Below are 16,852 nucleotides of genomic sequence, written 5' to 3'. Positions count from 1 at the left end.
CCCAAAGCCAGTGAAGCATCTCCTACACTGCTGCGACCACCACCTTCAGCCGCAAAAATATCCTTCTTTCTTCAACAGCGAAGGAGATTACATGGATGGGTGGGGTTCCAAGAAACCTGTGAATTCTTCAAGAAATTTTGCTTTGGGTGGTCGCAGCAGTGTAGGAGATGGGTCTATGAATGGTTCAAAGACAAATACTTTTGCTGTTGAAGGAGATTACATGGATGGGTGGGGTTCCAAGAAACCTCTGAATTCTTCAAGAAATTTTGCTAAAGAAGTTCATCAGAATTGCGTTTGTGTTTGTTGTGGAAAGGATTTCCAGTCAACAATTGCAAATGCAATTAGTGCTGCTACCACCGCAACTGCTGCGGCAACAGATGCGGCAAATGCAAATGATGTCGTTGTTGAGAGCTGGTCTAAATGGGTTAAAGGAATGGCAAAGAAATTACTATATGACGTCTTCGTCACGCTGTTTTTTGGGGCACTGCTACTAGTGGTAATACATTTATTCATTCTGTATTTATATTATTGTATATTAGGTTGTCGATACAAATTATTGTATTTATATTTATGTATGTTCGCTTTTGGGATAGTATAGTATCTTTGTATGATTGTGACTTTGAATTATGAAATTAGGAAATTAGGTTGATGTTTGGGGCAGTATCACGTTTGATATCTTTGAAAAAATCTAATGTTTTGTTTTGATTGTTTTTGTTTTCAGTAGGACCATTTGTGGCTGCAAAAACGACTTGAAAAGAAGCAATGATCCAAGACTTAGAGAGCATGAAGCAATGATCCAAGACTTAGAGAGAATGATGCTTCATTACATATACTTAGTTAATCATCAATGACTTATAGCACATTTATTCTTTGTCGAATTTTTTGGTTGATGTAAACACTTTCATAAATGCTTTGAATACATTTTTGTTACCTAATCAAGTTTCTATCTTAGTGCTCCTAGTTATTTTTGTGTCCGCGATTAAAACTTATCGCAGGTTTGTGCTTTCGTCGTAATTATAAGTCTCGCTGCCTGTAGTTAGTGTAGTAAAATTTTTGAGACTTAAGTTCCACACACCAGGATCAGTTACAATTGTTACCTATGATGTGCGTCTCTCTGTATGATTTTCAGTTGCCAGATTATATGCATTGCTCCCCAGGGGTGACGATTGTTAACATTATTCCTTTTTTTGGGTACTCAGCATATGGCTAATTGTCAAATTGTTTATTCTTTATACTTTGCCATGTTTGTTCAAATTTGTTTGTGTTTAAGATGTAAATGACTTTTATGATTTTTAATATGAGTGTTGGTTGATTTGTTGGTTTTTTTATGTGTTGTTGATAGTGCAAGGCAATGTTGGGTCCGCAATTGACACGGCTGTGAAAAAAGATTTGGTTAACATGAGGACTTTCCACATAGAATATGATTGATGCAGTGTTAGTGGTTATGTAATTTATGCCTTTTTTTTGTTGCTATTTGTTATGAGTTGTTTTGCATCTGCGTTATTCGTTTGGTTTTGCTGTCAAGAATGGGATGCAAATCCTTGCTTCCCTTATTTAGTAAATGGTAGATGTTGCTGATGATTATTTGAGTATGTTTGTGTGAAGAATCAGTGATGCATGGATAAAAAAATGGTTAAGCTCTAAATCATGAACTTTAATGATTCCGGGTTAATTTTTTATTGTTGGCTCAATTCGCCGTTTACACGGAAGGAGATGCATTTTACTTATTACCAGGTATACACAGTCATAGATACTTGATTCGGTGCTTTCACATGATTCCATTATTTTTCGTAGTATATGGATTATGCCTTATGCATGGTAGCTTTATACTCTGGATTCTTATTGAGTGGTTATAATGGAATATAGAATTGTCCATGCATTGAGTGTGCATGATTTTGATGAAAGGATTTTATGTATAATAGGATAAGGGAAGGATGCCGTCATGTTTCGTCAAGGAGTATGGCGTCTATGTTGATGACTTCGTTATGCTGCGCGATTGCAACAAAAATACGTTTGAGGTTCGGGTTGATAGGAAGAATGGCAAGATTTACTTAAGGGATGGTTGGATGCAGATGAAAACATTTTACAATCTTGAACTGGGGGCATGGATCAAACTCACTTATACTGAACCAAACCTTATGCTCATGTCTATAAGACACAGGTCTGGAGTTGAAATAGAGTACCCTCAATGCAATCCTTCGATTGTAAGCAGACTCCTTCTAAGCCCCTCCCACCACAGCCTGCTGAGACTCCGCTGTAGTACTGTGCATATATTGAGTGCATCCGATATTGAATCTGGAACTCTGATATGTGGCGGCTTGTGGTTCTTCTTTTTGACTCAATATCTAAATTAATGTTTTTATTAGTAGTATTGTTGATTAAGTTCGCTTTTATGGTAGGTGCTCTCATGGTCAAGTTTCTGTCAGGATGCGTTTCTCCTAAACAATACTTTGATAACCATTGTTGATCAGGGCAAGTTTAACTGGAAATGTACTATGCAGTTTGGTGAAGAGGATAATCGTATGGTGTGCAAGATTGGTGGTGATTGGAGAGCTATGTGTCTTGCGCAAGTTTGGCGTCGGTCATGCGATAAAGCTTGGGATCAGTGGGGAATATGGCGCTGATATTGTGTACTTGAGACACATTCCTCTGCAATGCACTTATAAGTCCTACATTCAGCCTTGAGTGCGGATGATTCGTCTACCAGGTTAATCACTATTTTAAGAAGTGCCCTATAAGGAGCAATAGGAACTGATTGTATGCAGTGCTTTATTGATGTTGTTTACTAAGTGCTAGGGATTCAATATCGTGATCAAGTTGGCTTCAGTTGGACTCTTAGTTAATGTGTCTGTGATGTATGTCTTTTGGATAGATCGTGTTGAAACTCTCTTTGTTATCATTTACCAGTTTCTGTTCTGTGTGTAATTTAAGAAGTGTTTAACTTAGAACTTATTGTTCGTATGGTGTGCATGTAGTTATGATTGTGACGTGCTATGTAGCTCTATTTGATTCAGAAAGAATGCATTCTCTTTTTCGATGTGCAGCTCCTTAGCAACTATATATTTTTTTTGCTTGCATGTAATTGTGCCATTCCTTTAATTGTCTGTTTTTACGCTACTTAAGAGCAGGGTATCAATGCTTACTTATGCAAGAATGTCCATTCTGTTGATTTATCCAAGTTCATTATTTGAATGAATGTGTTAACGAGAATATAGTGCACACATGTCTTGGTTGATGGCGCCAATGATAAGGTACTTATGTGAATCATGTAGACAAATGCAAGTAGTAAAATAACATAGGGTCTGAATGGAGTGACTGCACTTGCATGTGTAATGTACTTCATTTGAGAGTCATGATCACAATCTTTACTCAGCTCAATTGTTGTTGTTTTTTTCTTTGGTTGTAATTCTTTGTGCAGCATGATTCATTCAAATGTGCAGCTGTTTGAAAGTCAGTTTATCTTTCATTGTATGGAGTGGATTCAGGCAATATTGTCGGTATAAATAGCCTGAATAAATATCAGAAACATAACGTGAATTCCACCTGTGTTTGGGATGGACACAAAAGCTTACTATTACGATACAAATACATGTTTGTTGTTAGTGTTTTCTTTATTGTTAATTTCAGAATGTGAACAATTGTAGAGCATACGTTTAGCAAGGGTTTCTCTTAATTGTGATTAGAGGTTTATTAGCTTGTTCTAGTTCTTACTATACTGTTTTATTAAGATGTCATATACAATTTTTTGGCCTGATATTTTACTTTTACTCTGTGCAGTATGTGCATTTTCTTCAGAAGAAGTATTCACTTGGATCTTTCAACTTTTTGGACCATATAGCACCAATTTAGGCAACAAGTTTACTGGTTGTTGGCCCCTTTCTCGACTATTGGCTAACAAGCAAACGAGTTGATGCCTACAACTATGGATTAACATCCACTGCATGTTTCACTCTCTCTTTGTTTCTTATATGACAAATACATCTCTGGAATATGTAAAACGGTTTATCAATGTTTTTCTCCTTTTGTCTGCAGTTGTTCATTGCTCTGTCGTGCACTATCGCGGTTGGAACAAACCTTAGTCAGTTCATATGCATTGGAAGGTTCACAGCAGTATCATTCCAAGTCCTTGGCCATATGAAGACTATTCTGGTCCTTACATTAGGATTCATCTTATTTGGAAGAGAGGGTCTCAATCTACAAGTAATAGTAGGCATGATCATTGCTATAATGGGAATGATTTGGTATGGTAATGCATCTTCTAAACCAGGAGGAAAAGAGTCTTGTGGCAGCTTGTCCATTCCTATTCCTACCACCAAAACACAAGATTATGATTTACTACCAGTAGTAACTGCTGAAACTGATCACAGTGATGAGGAATTGTAAGAATAAGTGTATATAAAGGGATGTGAAACTTCTACTTAAGTACATTGGAAAAGTAATGTGTTCATTTGGTGAATTGGTTCATTATCTTTATATGATGTAAAAACAGTTTGCTCAATTATTTTCATATACATAATCCATGTATCTTTGTTTTTGTGTTACAGAGTTGGAGATAACACAAAGTTCTATCTGAGTATATTTTTTCCATTAATATTACCCAACTCGAAGAAAATCAAGTTATTCATCACTTGGACCAGTAAAGTTAATTCTATGTTTGTATTATTGTGATGAATAACTTGATTTTTCTGTGGGTATGCAATCTATCGTCGTATGCTAGAATCGATGATCTACTGTGATTTTTTCAAAAGCTATACTTTGTAGCTTTGACAAAATCACGGTGGATGACCGTGATTCTGACATATCCACTGTAACACCCCGTTTTTCCCAACTTAAAAATTTCATCATAAATCAGAGTAATTTAATCACAAACGGAATGTCACATACTTCTTTTAAATCATAAAATGGATAATAATAATTATCTTTCAAATTCAACTTTCAAATCTAAAATCATGCAGCGGAAAATAGTTCAGCATACTAAAGTCTTGGCACGCAAGCCTCATCAAAATCTCATGAGTCTTAGTTCAATATTTATTAAAAAAGGTTCATAAAAGACACGTAAGGAATAGAAGTAAAAGCAAGCCCCCATCCCGTTACGTATCAGAGCACCTAGACACGAGTGAGGAGTCCACTCACGAACACTTCTAGTCTTTATTACCTGCAAGTTAGCCATACGAAGGGCAACATTTTCAAGCAGAAGGGGTGAGATTTCACAGTCAATAAATTAAGCATATAATTCATTAAAATGCATTTAGCAACATAAAACATTATTAACATATCAAACATTTATCACTTAGCATATTATCACTTCATAATTATATACCATCATCATTAAATATCATGTTCAACTTAACACTTGACTCGACAACACGACTCAACTTGACCATGCAACTCTTATCAACTTAACAACTTAACAACTTAAACCATCGTGAAACCTCTTGATATGCAAATGCATGTGGTACCATTCAACAACGTAAGTGAGCGTAATTAGGCTCTTCAACATGTGAGCATAAAGCTGCCGGGCTTAAAGCCCCCAACGTAGTCTGAGCACAAAGGCTGCCGGGCCTAAAGCCCCCAACTTTAATGAGTATGCAATGGACTTAATCTCTCCTACAACTTAGACAACAACATGAACATCTCTTATGACTCCATAAATATGGACAACTTCTTACAACTTACAACTTAGACCAACATATAGAACCTCATGACATTAATAACCAACTTTTAAGACAACATCTTGGATAGACTCATACAGCTTAATTCAGTAAGTGACATCAACATGGCAGCACAGAAACAACATCACAATATAACAGTATCAATGATAATCAACAACATCTTAAACGTCTTATATAATCCACATAATACTCATAACAAATCATGGCAAAAGAAACTACTACTATAACCCTTAATTACAATCCCTCTCATTAAGGTTATTGATTTGGGGTCTTACTATACATCTTAGGAACCCTTTAGAGGCATAAAAATAGGTCAAAAATAGTCTAAGTCAACACTTCATCGTGGCACGTTGAGGTACCATCGTGGCACGTTTGGACAACCTAAAATGGTTTCGTTTCTGGAAAAATCGTGGCACGCTGGGCTTCCATCGTGGCACGTTCATAGTTCGACAGACAACATCAAATTTTCTACCGTTCACGTTTTCGTGCGTAAAACCTAAACCGTGAATCCGTTTTCGATGCCGTTTTTGCCTACGCGCTCCTGACACTAAGCTCTATCTTATTGTTATACCCTAATTTTGGACCTAAAAATACTAGCTCAATTCTTCTTTTTCTTGCATTTCAAGTCACTAGATGTGTCCTTGATCAATTGCATCTTTCACTGCATCTTATTTCAATATTACTTGCAAAAGGGTATTTTAGTCATTTCCTGCATTCAAACTCATTTAGTCTTTAAAAATTGTTTGAGTCTTTTTCAATCGGTTTGAATAAGTCTTTATTTCAATTCTATGCTAAAATCCATTTCAAAAATTGCATTTGAAGTCATTTTGAGTCAGTTTAGCCCCTAGGGGCATTTTAGTCTTTTCATGTGTTAAAACGCTGTTTAATTTCAAAAAAATTGTCTCTGAGTCTCTTTCAATTTGTCTGAATAAACTCTTGCTTTAATTTCATGATAAAATCCATTTTAAAATTGCATCTGAGTCATTTTGAGTCGTTTTGGTCCCCAGGGGCATTTTGGTCATTTCACACAAAATTTTGGCAGAGAGAGGTTACTTTAAAGTACCTCATTTAAGTAATTGGTTCATTTTAGTCCATTTTGTGTTTTTTATTGGTTCCACTTTACGTTTTTTCCAATTTACCAATTTTATTCCAATTTTATTGTTATTTTCATTTTAATCCCCAAACTTTTAGGAATTGCACTTTGGTCCTTTTATGCCATTTTATTTCTTTTAAGGTTTTTTATTTTAATTTTTAGTCCTTTAAGTCAAACTTTTACTTTTAGTCTTTTTTAGGTCAACTGCAGATTAGTCCTTTTAAGTTCGTATTTTGCATAATGGTCCTTTTAGTTTTAGAAATTGCAGATTGGTCCCTAAGTCCAGAATTCAGTCCAAAAGCTTGTTACAAAGTCCAAGCATACGTGGCAGTCCCACATTGGTCCAGAACATCACACTTGGCCTATAAATAAAGGCCAACTCATCAATGCAGAAAAAAAAAGATACCATTCAATCATTGACACATCATCACAAGGTCCTAATAAACCTTCTCTCTCTTCTCCAAACCCTAACCACCGTAACAAACCTCCAACCACCACAAAAACCACCGTAACAAACACAAATTCACACCAATTCGTACCAAATCCTCATCAATTCAACATCAAAACGTATCAATTCACAACGATTTTCACACAGAATAACCAAAACTCAGAATCAAATCAAGAATACGAAGGAACAATCACAAACCCTAAAAATTCCAGAATGCAGATTCAAAGTCAAATGCGAAGAACTCATGATGATTCTCAGTGATTCGTCAAAGAATCATCATCATCGAATCATCACCTCTGCAATTCGAGTGCGAATTCACCATTGTTAACGGTGAACTCAAGCACGATCACAGAGGATTTGAAGAAGAGAAGAAGAAAGATCAAAAGGAATCGAATCAGAGAAGAAGAGGAAGATAACTGATTTATTTTCAGTTCAAGAACTCACCAGAAACCTTCGCAAGGATCTGTTTGTTCAAATCTCCCACTCAAATCCAGGTAACACACGAAACCTTCTCGTTTCTACTCTAAATCTTCATCGAAGGTTCATAAGCCAAAATAAACGGTGAAACAACGTGGATTAACAAGTTTGAAACTCGTTCTTTCGAAAAAGTTTGAAAAGAATTGGAAAAGCTTGAAACCGAAACCCTAAGATGTAGATCCACAGAGATTCACCGTTTATTCTTCAAATCAGAGTTCAAATCCATAATCAGCATAGAAAATAGAGTAGATTAGGGTTTAGTCTCAAGAAGTTTAGAAAAAGATTTGAAACCCTAGAAACCGAAGGTTTAAGTTTCGATTTACTACGTTTCAGCCACAATTTCATGAAATTAGTCTCAGATTCGTAAAGAGGGGAGGAAGACGAAGAATTCTGGGTATTTAGTTTCAAGAAATAGTGTTAGATCGTCAGAGAAGATGAAGATTCCGATGAATCTTCATCCCTCTCCGCCGTCCTCCGCCGTCCTCCCCAATTTACAGCAAGGCTTAGTGTTAGAGAGAAGAACGAGTGAAGAGAGAGAAGTTAGGGTTAGAAATGAGCTGAACCGGCCTCCTCTCATTTATAAAGGGGAGTGAACCAGACCGGTTTAGCTGAGCCAGTCTGGTTCGTCCCTGAACCATGCATCCCTCCCGTTAGATTTAGGGTTTGATCCGTTTGGATCAATCCAACGCCCCACAGCCTCCCTGGTGATCCAGGATCCACACAGGGTTGGGTTTGGGCCTAGTCTCTTTGTCTGTGTTGGGTTTTTTTGCTATGTACACCTACTTGATGCTTTTTACACCCCTGTCTCTTCAAAAAAATCCTTTAAAAATTCCTAAAAAATTCCTATGTGTTCTTGATCATTTTCTTGATATTTTTGTGATGTTGTTATGTGATTAAAAAACATGTGGTATTTTCTTGTTAATTGTTTACCATTTTTGTTAAAAATTGTGAAGTGTTATATGTTCTTGAGTCTAGAAATCTCTTAAAAACTCTAAAAAATTTCATGTATATTTCCTGTTAATTTTGTGGTATTCTTGTGATGATTTTTGCACTTTAAAATTTGATAAAAATAATATGATGTTCCTCTTACTATTTTGTGATGTTTTGTGTTAAAAAATGTGTGAAAAGTACATATTCTTGATCCCTAATTATGACACATGATGTTTGATTTGTGGAGTATGAATTTGCAATGGATTTTCTTGCTGATTTGAAGTGTTTTAGTGCTTGTGAATATGTTGTGTGAGTTTACTTGTCTTGCAAGTTATGTGAAAATTGTTTGTAAAAATTAAATGCCCAAATATGCCTAAAATATAGCATGATTCTTTGATTTGGATGTACTCTCATAATTCTCATATTGTTGATTGTGATGAAAATCTTTGAATGTTGTCATGATATGGGAATTATAAGTCATACACTTGTCTTGTTATCATGATGAATTTTGGGCATACTTTGCTAGGAGTTTAGTCACCCTTTTTAGCTTTTTTGCCATTTTGATTAATGTTCCTTTTGCTTATAATTTTCATGCTATTATACCTTATCCTACTAACCATTTCATTTCATGTTTCATTCATTCATAAGCATTCCTCATCTCACTTCATTTCTATAGCTTTAAAGACTTAGTATGTGAAACCTAGGGATCTTTGTATTTTACTTTTATGCAATTTTAATTTCTTGCAAGACCATAGAATGTATCTAGGCCAATGATGTAATATGGACTATGGACTCTAATAATGTACACCGACACAAGCACCGACACATACACACACATCACATAGATATTTTTAGATGTATGGCTAGGATATGCATGTTTAGATGTATGTTTAGGATTGAATGTTTAGATGAATGCCTAGGATTTACACTTAGAAAAATCAATTTTCCAAAAATATGAACAACATCACTCAAATCATTTTCACAATAAACCTTGGGATCCAAAATCCCATTGATTTTCTCTTTTATTTTCTTAATCAAATTTCAATGAAAATTAATCATACTTGACTTCTTTTTCAAAGTAACTAATCAAACCCCACTTTTTTCCTTAAATCTCATGCCTTTAAGGCCTCTCAATCTCCATTCTTCAAAACTCCAATTTTCAAACTTAAAATCAACCAACAAAAACAAAAACATTTTTTGAAGAGAACTACGGTGGATTTGATCCCTTAAACGGGTACGTAGGCAAGGAATCAAAATTTCTTCAATTCAAATAAAATAAAAATTCAAACACATTTTTCTCCCTCCAATTCTTCACTTAGTAAACCCTTAGGTGTAAATATCATTTTTTCAAATAGCATTTAAAAATAAAGCGCGCGCGTAGAAAGTAAAGACGGTTCCTATAGGTTACTATAGTCGTTATGGGTGCCTAACACCTTCCCGTAGCGAAAACAACTCCCGGACCTCGATTCTCAAGGGTTTTTGCTTATTTTTTCCCTTCCCAAGAAAAAATGAGATATCACCGGTTAAAAAGGTTCAAACTTAATCAATGTTTGACACCCGAAAAACCAAGATAAAACACTTATTCTACAGAAAAATTCAAGTTTGAACCACTCAAAAATCGTTTTCCAAAACCTCACTTAGTCACTTATTTGCAAAAACGCTTAACATCAATATTTCACACAAAATTTCTGAATTCATCTACCCAAATCCAAAATCCTGATTAGAACATTGTTATAGGATTAATCTATGAAATGTAAATCATCTATACATAGTTTTAACAAACTTCTATACTATCAACAGTCTATAACAACCTCAAAACCCTAATTCTTAAACTCACCGACATGTCAGCTAATCACATGATTTTAACTTCAACTACTTCTGATAATCATCAGAGGGATTATCTAAGGTCTATTTACAGTCTCTACATCAATCTAATAACTTTTCATCACTTAATCCTCAATCTCACTCAAAACCCTAATTCTTCAATCTCTCAAAAACTAATCCTAATCATGCTAAATCCATTTCTAAGAATCATACCCTTAATGATATTGAAAGTTAGTCTCACCCTTACCTGGTTATTGCAGAAAATCGCAGCCCTCCCCTTGTTCTCCTCTTGTTCTGACTTTTCTCCATTTTTCTCCAAAAGCGTTTCACGTACGTTCTAAAACTTATTCTCTCAACCTAACCCTCTATTTATAACACTTGTATTACTCTTCTCACCACTAACTTACTCATCTCACAACACAGCCCCACTTCTTAATATTTTTATTTTATTTTCATATCTTATTTTAATAAATAATAAAATAAGTCTCAACACCTCATAACATCTCTAAAAATCATAACATCGCATATATCACATAATTTTCAGATAATTCATATATCTCTCATAAAATTACGTAAACCTCATAAATCACTTAAATTCATAAATCATATAAATATATATAAATATATTTCTAAATAATTAAATAATTTACGACGGGCGTTACATCCACTATGATATCAAACGGACACTAAATTTAGTAAGAAAACAAGAGACATATAACAAATATTTTTTTTTAAAGGGGATAACAAACTTAACCCACAAATTGGATCTGTTTTATGCTTGTCATGTACTATGTTTTTTTTCTTTTTTTGGTCAAATATGTATACATAATTCTTTTAGAACTAAAAGTGCTTTTTTTTTATATAAAAAAATATAACAAAAAGGAAAAAAATAATATACTTAAATAGATTATCAGTCCCTACGAATATACGTCATTTGAATTTTCATCATAAATTTACTAATCCTTTTAAACAACCACGACAATTATTAAGCATTTTAGTTTGGGAATTTCTACGGTACACTCACAACGTGAGGTGTACCGGTACTCTTGCTTCATAATTTTATAAATTAACGATAATTTTTTATGTAATAAATAGCTATTTGTCAATATTTATATTTTATAGAACATCATTTCATAAGAAAAACATTATTTCATTGTTTATAAGACTCATAGTAATTTTTTTACATATTATCATAAAAAATAATGAATGTTCTCAATTATGAGTGATAAAAATTCAAAAATAAATAATTTTATTTCGTTGACACTTTTGATGAATAAGATTTAGTTATTATAATTATAAATGATAAAAAAATAATATTTTTCTTCAAAAAAACAACTCATTTAACTGTTAATTTAAAGAATGAGTGTACCAATACACTTAAATATATTGAGTGCCAGTGTACCATAGAATTTGCCTTTTAGTTTTCGTCCTAATCATGTTTGTTTGTTGAAATAGATAGTGATTAGACACCCCACTTCTCCACAATTAAATTGTGTGAGCTCTAGCCACTAGGTTACTTGACAAAAAAAAAAATAGTGATTAGACACCCATGTGGCATACCATGACTGAGTTTAAATGAGTGCACGTCGGCAAACCAAACATGGATGGACATTTTTGCCCCTAATGAGATCACCCACATAGGAAATACCATTTTTACCCCTGTGTTCTTCTTCTTATTCCCTCGAACGCTGCAACTCTCTCTTCTTCTCATTCTTCCCAGTCTCTCTTCTCAGTTCTCATTAGCAATCGTAGCTATTTCTTCTTCTGGTCAACGAATCCCTCCCTCTCTTCAACGAAGCGTTACCGTGTCCGATTTGTCGCCGGAGCTCTGCCGCTGATCCTCACGCGGAGCATATCGATCTGTGAGTTTATCTCATTAATCCAAATTCACTAATTTTATCGATTATTTGTTTTTCTTTCACTTTATTTGATCATCAATCTATCTATTTTCGTAATGCATACAACTTTAATTCGATCTGCACTTTGCTACTGTTTTGATAGATAACCATAATTAACAATGCAAGCACTAAATTTGCTGCATTGGTACTATTTTTATTTCACCCAAATTCATGACATTTTAAATGGTACCCTTCAATTTTACTAATTAATCATGTAAATTTGAGGTTGTCGAGACAAATAGGTTCTCTAGCTTCAAAACTTTAATTTTTTTTCCTTCAAAACTTTAATTTATGTCTCTCTAAGATGCTTGATTAAATAATGACTGAATGAAAGGCAGAAAAGTGGCTGCTAACATGAATATGCTAAAAATGGATGGAAATTAGCCGGATATGGTTTATGTTTATGTGTTCTTAAGATTCAAAGCAAACCACAAAGTGTCAAACTCTACACAATGCATTTTTGCTTTCATGTAAGCATTATCGATCAAATTAGGGCATATGTGGAGAAGACTTGCAAAAGAATGGGCAAGGAGGGTAGATAGACAATTTATACTAATAGTTATAGGTAGAGGAAGACCAAAGGCCAAACCACTAAGATTGATTTGAATTTAAATGGTTATGATTTTGTCTGATCTATGATATGATATTTAAAACTTTACTGGCATGAAAAATGAAGCCTTAACAGTTAACAAGCATTCATTTCATTTTATATCATGTTGATGATCTCGTCTTTCCCTTAGCAGGCTAAAAGAGGCAAATGGGTGATCGGCAAGTAGCTGACAACCAGCATTCAGTTGATCAACAGCTGCCATCTTCTCCTCCTCTTCCTCCTCCCTCAAAAGATGATATGATTTCATGTGTTATGGCTTTGGAGGCTGCTTTGCTTCCCTGTTTGCCAGCCAGAGAACTTCAAGCAATAGACCGTTCTCCCCACCCTTCCCATCAAAGTGAGTAACTTCAAATCTTTCAAATTTCTGATTTTGGTTCACTGCATTAGAAATTAAGTTACATGATAGCTTAATTGTTCTGTTAAAAATAATGTTTTACTGATAATATATATTTTTTATATTAATTGGAATAACAATTGATAATTTATTAATTAAGTTACATGATATCTTAATTTTTTATATTTTTTATATTTTTCAGACGAGACTATAGTATTTATTTTGTATAAAAAATAGACTGACCTACTACAAGCTGTGACTAAATAGGTTGACTTGTTATAACAAAGTCAAATGATAATTATTATTGGTTAATTTAAGTTTAAAGGAATGAGAATGCTCAATGCTAACATAACATATGTTGAGGATTCTTGAGTGAAAGCTCCGTGTGTCATTAATTAGATACAGACTAGTAGTCAAGCAGTTACTTACACTAGTGATCAAGTCTCAAATAAGCTCCATGTAAATTGCGTTTTGATTGAAATGGTGCCATTTCGGTAATAATTGTGTGGTTGAATACAATCTTCTCTGATACTGATAGATACTAGAAGTTATGGGAGCTCAAAATATTCATTTTGCATTATGATTCAATTTATTTTTTCTAATTTTTCTTCTTCATAAAAATGTAGACTCTTTACATCAGAAAAGTACACCCTTGTACATATATATTCTTTTATAAAAAATGCTGTTCCTTAATGGGCTGTATGGAACTTGTGAAAGCACAAGGTGTATGATATGGGCGACGATACCCTCAGCGTGTGAGGAATCATAATTGCAATTTCTATCTAGTTTGTGTTTGTTGCTAACTTGAGACATTTTGTGTGATCAATGGATGAATATGATGTACCATGTGATAATTGAGTTGATTGGTTAAACTGTTATGATTTAACAGACCTTTTTATGTTAAAGTTTAGAATCCTTGCAACAACATTGTGCCCCCCTTGTGGAATTCAGTTGTTGACACATTGTTAAATGTGCAGTTATGAGTGCACCAATCATCCATGGGGAGAAAAGAAGGGTGGTAAAAGGTTCATATTGATGATTTTAAATAGATAAATAAATTAGTAAAGAACCAGTGAACCATATGTTAATCAATAATTATTGATATGATGCAATCTAACCACAGAAATGAGTGAAAATGGGATGTACTGATGTCTGATCTTTAGATGAAATTCAGTGTTTTGATCTATTTTATTAATTTTTAATTTTTTTTATTTCACACGTTTTAGGTCCGAGGGCCATAGGTTGTACTTGCATTTATTTAGACCTTTCTAGCCTTAGGGTCAAATAGAACCCGTGGTTTGACTGCAATTTTGGAACTTTTTCATATGTAACGTATAACTAGAATCATAGCACTAAAAATTAGCTGTGAAGTCAAATAGGAAGTGATAACGTCACTCTGTGAAGACCTTATAAAGTTTTGCAGCACTTGCAGGATCAATTAATGTCCCGCTTATGTCCCTATTCTGCTCTAGTTATGTCTTTGATTATTAGCAAACATAGAAAATGGAAGTAGAACAGTCAAACTAAACAGATTTTAATATATTTGGAAAATTATCTTAAGTTGGGTTTTTCTATCAGTCGATGTGGATCGCCATGCTAGAGATTTTATGGAGGCTGCCAAGAAACTTCAACTTTATTTTATTAGTCTGCAACGTGAGGATAAGCCAACAAAAGCTGAAATGCTTAGAAAGGTATGCTGACTACTCTGAATTAGTGTTTTTCTTCAGTCAGAGACCTTGTAATGTTCTTATCTAACTTCAACTGTTATGTGTTGTCCAAGCAGGAGATTGCTCTTATGGAAGATGAGCTTAACGAAAAAAACGAGCTGATTAAAAAACAAGAACATTTGATTCAGGAGTGGAAAAAAGAGCTGTCAGATCAGTTGGAAAAACACAATATTGAGTTGAACAGGGTTTAGCTTGAGATTTAATTTATAGTCTCTATAAATATTTAAAAATTCAATGGCAGTTTTTTGGTCTGTCTTTCTCTCTCTCCCATTCCTTAGTATCACTGCTGCTACTTACCACCCCACTAGTACCAGTACACAGTTTGTAGAATATGATGTCTTTTAGGCGCAAGTGATAATAATTAGCTGAGAAATGTGTGCTTTGATTGATGAAATTACTCGTAATCTGTTTGCTGAATGTTGATGACAACAGTCAAATCATCCATAATGGATGACGAGAAAAGCTGAACAGTGTCACTATCCTTGTTAAAATAACAAGCCAAAAAGCTACAAGAAAACAGCAAGTGTATATTGGATCTCATTGTTAGAATATTATCATCAAGTTGAGAATGCCTCGTGTTAAATATTGTACTAAATGGTAGCATTCTGTCAGGCAAACAAGCTTTCTAGCTCTTCGTTGCACATTGAATTGCATGTTCTCTGGGCATGTATCACATCCTAACTTTATGCATAACGGGTTACTGTGGGCTGTTTAATGCTTTTTCTATGTCCATTGCGATGTATGTACATTGTAACAGCATAACTAATGTCTGCAGCTCAAATATTATGGTAATTCAATGGTATGGCAACAAAATTAGCGTAACATTCACCCGTTGGTTTTAAAACTTAGATCACTATAGGTATGTTTGCGTTAGCGGTATAGGGTAAAATTGAGTGGTATGAAATGAAGTATAATGGATTTATTAGATTTAAAAAAAAAATCGATAGTGATACTCTTTCATTCATTCAATGTCATTTTATTACATTTCATCAATCCAAACATATAGTATTTTATTAGTAGATATACTCTTCTCTGTAGTGCTGAGCTTCACAGTTAAATGCATAGTTATGGTTGAGGAGAGTTGAAATACAGATTATTACCAAGTGACTAACATCCAAAATATGTTGATTTTGTTGGCCGTACTATTCAAGTCAAACGAGTCATACTAAACAAAACGTGCTGTCTATAGTAGAGAACTAGAGATTGGAGAAGTATAGAAGAAATAAAGGAAACGGGAAAAGTTATTGGGTAAATTTTTTGCTCTGGGGAGTTGGAGAAAAAGGTGAGATTGACGCTAGAAAATAAAAGAATAAGAAGATGAATAAGCAAGAGTAATGTTATTTTGAACGAAAATAAAATTGATTTTGAGTGGATTGATTTTGGATAAGAGTGAGTTGAATGTAAAGTGATTTATGTTTGGAAGTATTTATGTAAAAATTGTTTTAGCAGTAAATTTAAGGCTAAGATCAATTGTAGAAGTCAAAAGCTAGAAATTGTAGCTTCAAGTAGAATCAATTCTACAAGCAAAATCAATCATACTTTAAATCATCCAAACATCATAAAATCAATTCTACAACCTCTATAATCAATTTTCACCTTTTAGAATTGAAACCAAACAAATGCATAATAGTGGGAGGTGGCAAAAAGAACGAAATAGTAGGAGGTGGCGGAAATAAGGTTGTGTTTAGAGATAAAGGTAATTGGTGAAGGATTATTTTTACCTTTGGTTAAAACATGATTCGTAATAAGAAGCATTGCCCAATAAATAATACTTCAGTTTAACGATGAGTACTTAAAGTGTGTTTGATATGACCTTCTAAGTGAAAGCTATGTTTCGGA

The 16,852-nt window shown here is 34.1% G+C and overlaps 1 protein-coding gene across 2 annotated transcripts; it reads left to right on the top strand.

Moving 5' to 3' along the window:
• The first annotated feature begins 12,153 nt into the window (after nt 1-12,153).
• LOC146933802 (mediator of RNA polymerase II transcription subunit-like protein) lies at nt 12,154-15,728 on the top strand. 2 transcript variants are annotated; one of them, XM_085705583.1, is made up of 4 exons: nt 12,154-12,306; nt 13,086-13,289; nt 14,865-14,977; nt 15,070-15,728. In XM_085705583.1, exons 2-4 carry the CDS (start codon nt 13,100-13,102, stop codon nt 15,202-15,204), a joined length of 438 nt encoding a protein of 145 aa, XP_085561709.1. In that variant the 5' UTR covers nt 12,154-12,306; nt 13,086-13,099; the 3' UTR covers nt 15,205-15,728. The 2 variants fall into 2 exon arrangements, with proteins under 2 accessions (XP_085561709.1, XP_085561711.1); XM_085705585.1 differs by having other exon boundaries at nt 13,083-13,289.
• The last annotated feature ends 1,124 nt before the right edge of the window (nt 15,729-16,852 follow it).

This window comes from Medicago sativa, chromosome 4 (assembly GCF_051527215.1).
Source record: "Medicago sativa cultivar Bolivia chromosome 4, Bolivia_mono, whole genome shotgun sequence".
Taxonomy (NCBI): Eukaryota; Viridiplantae; Streptophyta; class Magnoliopsida; order Fabales; family Fabaceae; genus Medicago; species Medicago sativa.
This window is presented reverse-complemented; position numbering and strand designations above follow the sequence as displayed.

What these genes read in the sequence shown, in the direction of transcription:
- LOC146933802 (XM_085705583.1), top strand. Translation starts at nt 13,100, where the DNA reads ATGGGTGATCGGCAAGTAGCTGACAACCAGCATTCAGTTGATCAACAG. An exon ending in TCCCCACCCTTCCCATCAAA is followed by an intron (nt 13,290 to 14,864) that starts GTGAGTAACTTC and finishes TTTTTCTATCAG; the next exon opens with TCGATGTGGATCGCCATGCT. An exon ending in AAGCTGAAATGCTTAGAAAG is followed by an intron (nt 14,978 to 15,069) that starts GTATGCTGACTA and finishes TTGTCCAAGCAG; the next exon opens with GAGATTGCTCTTATGGAAGA.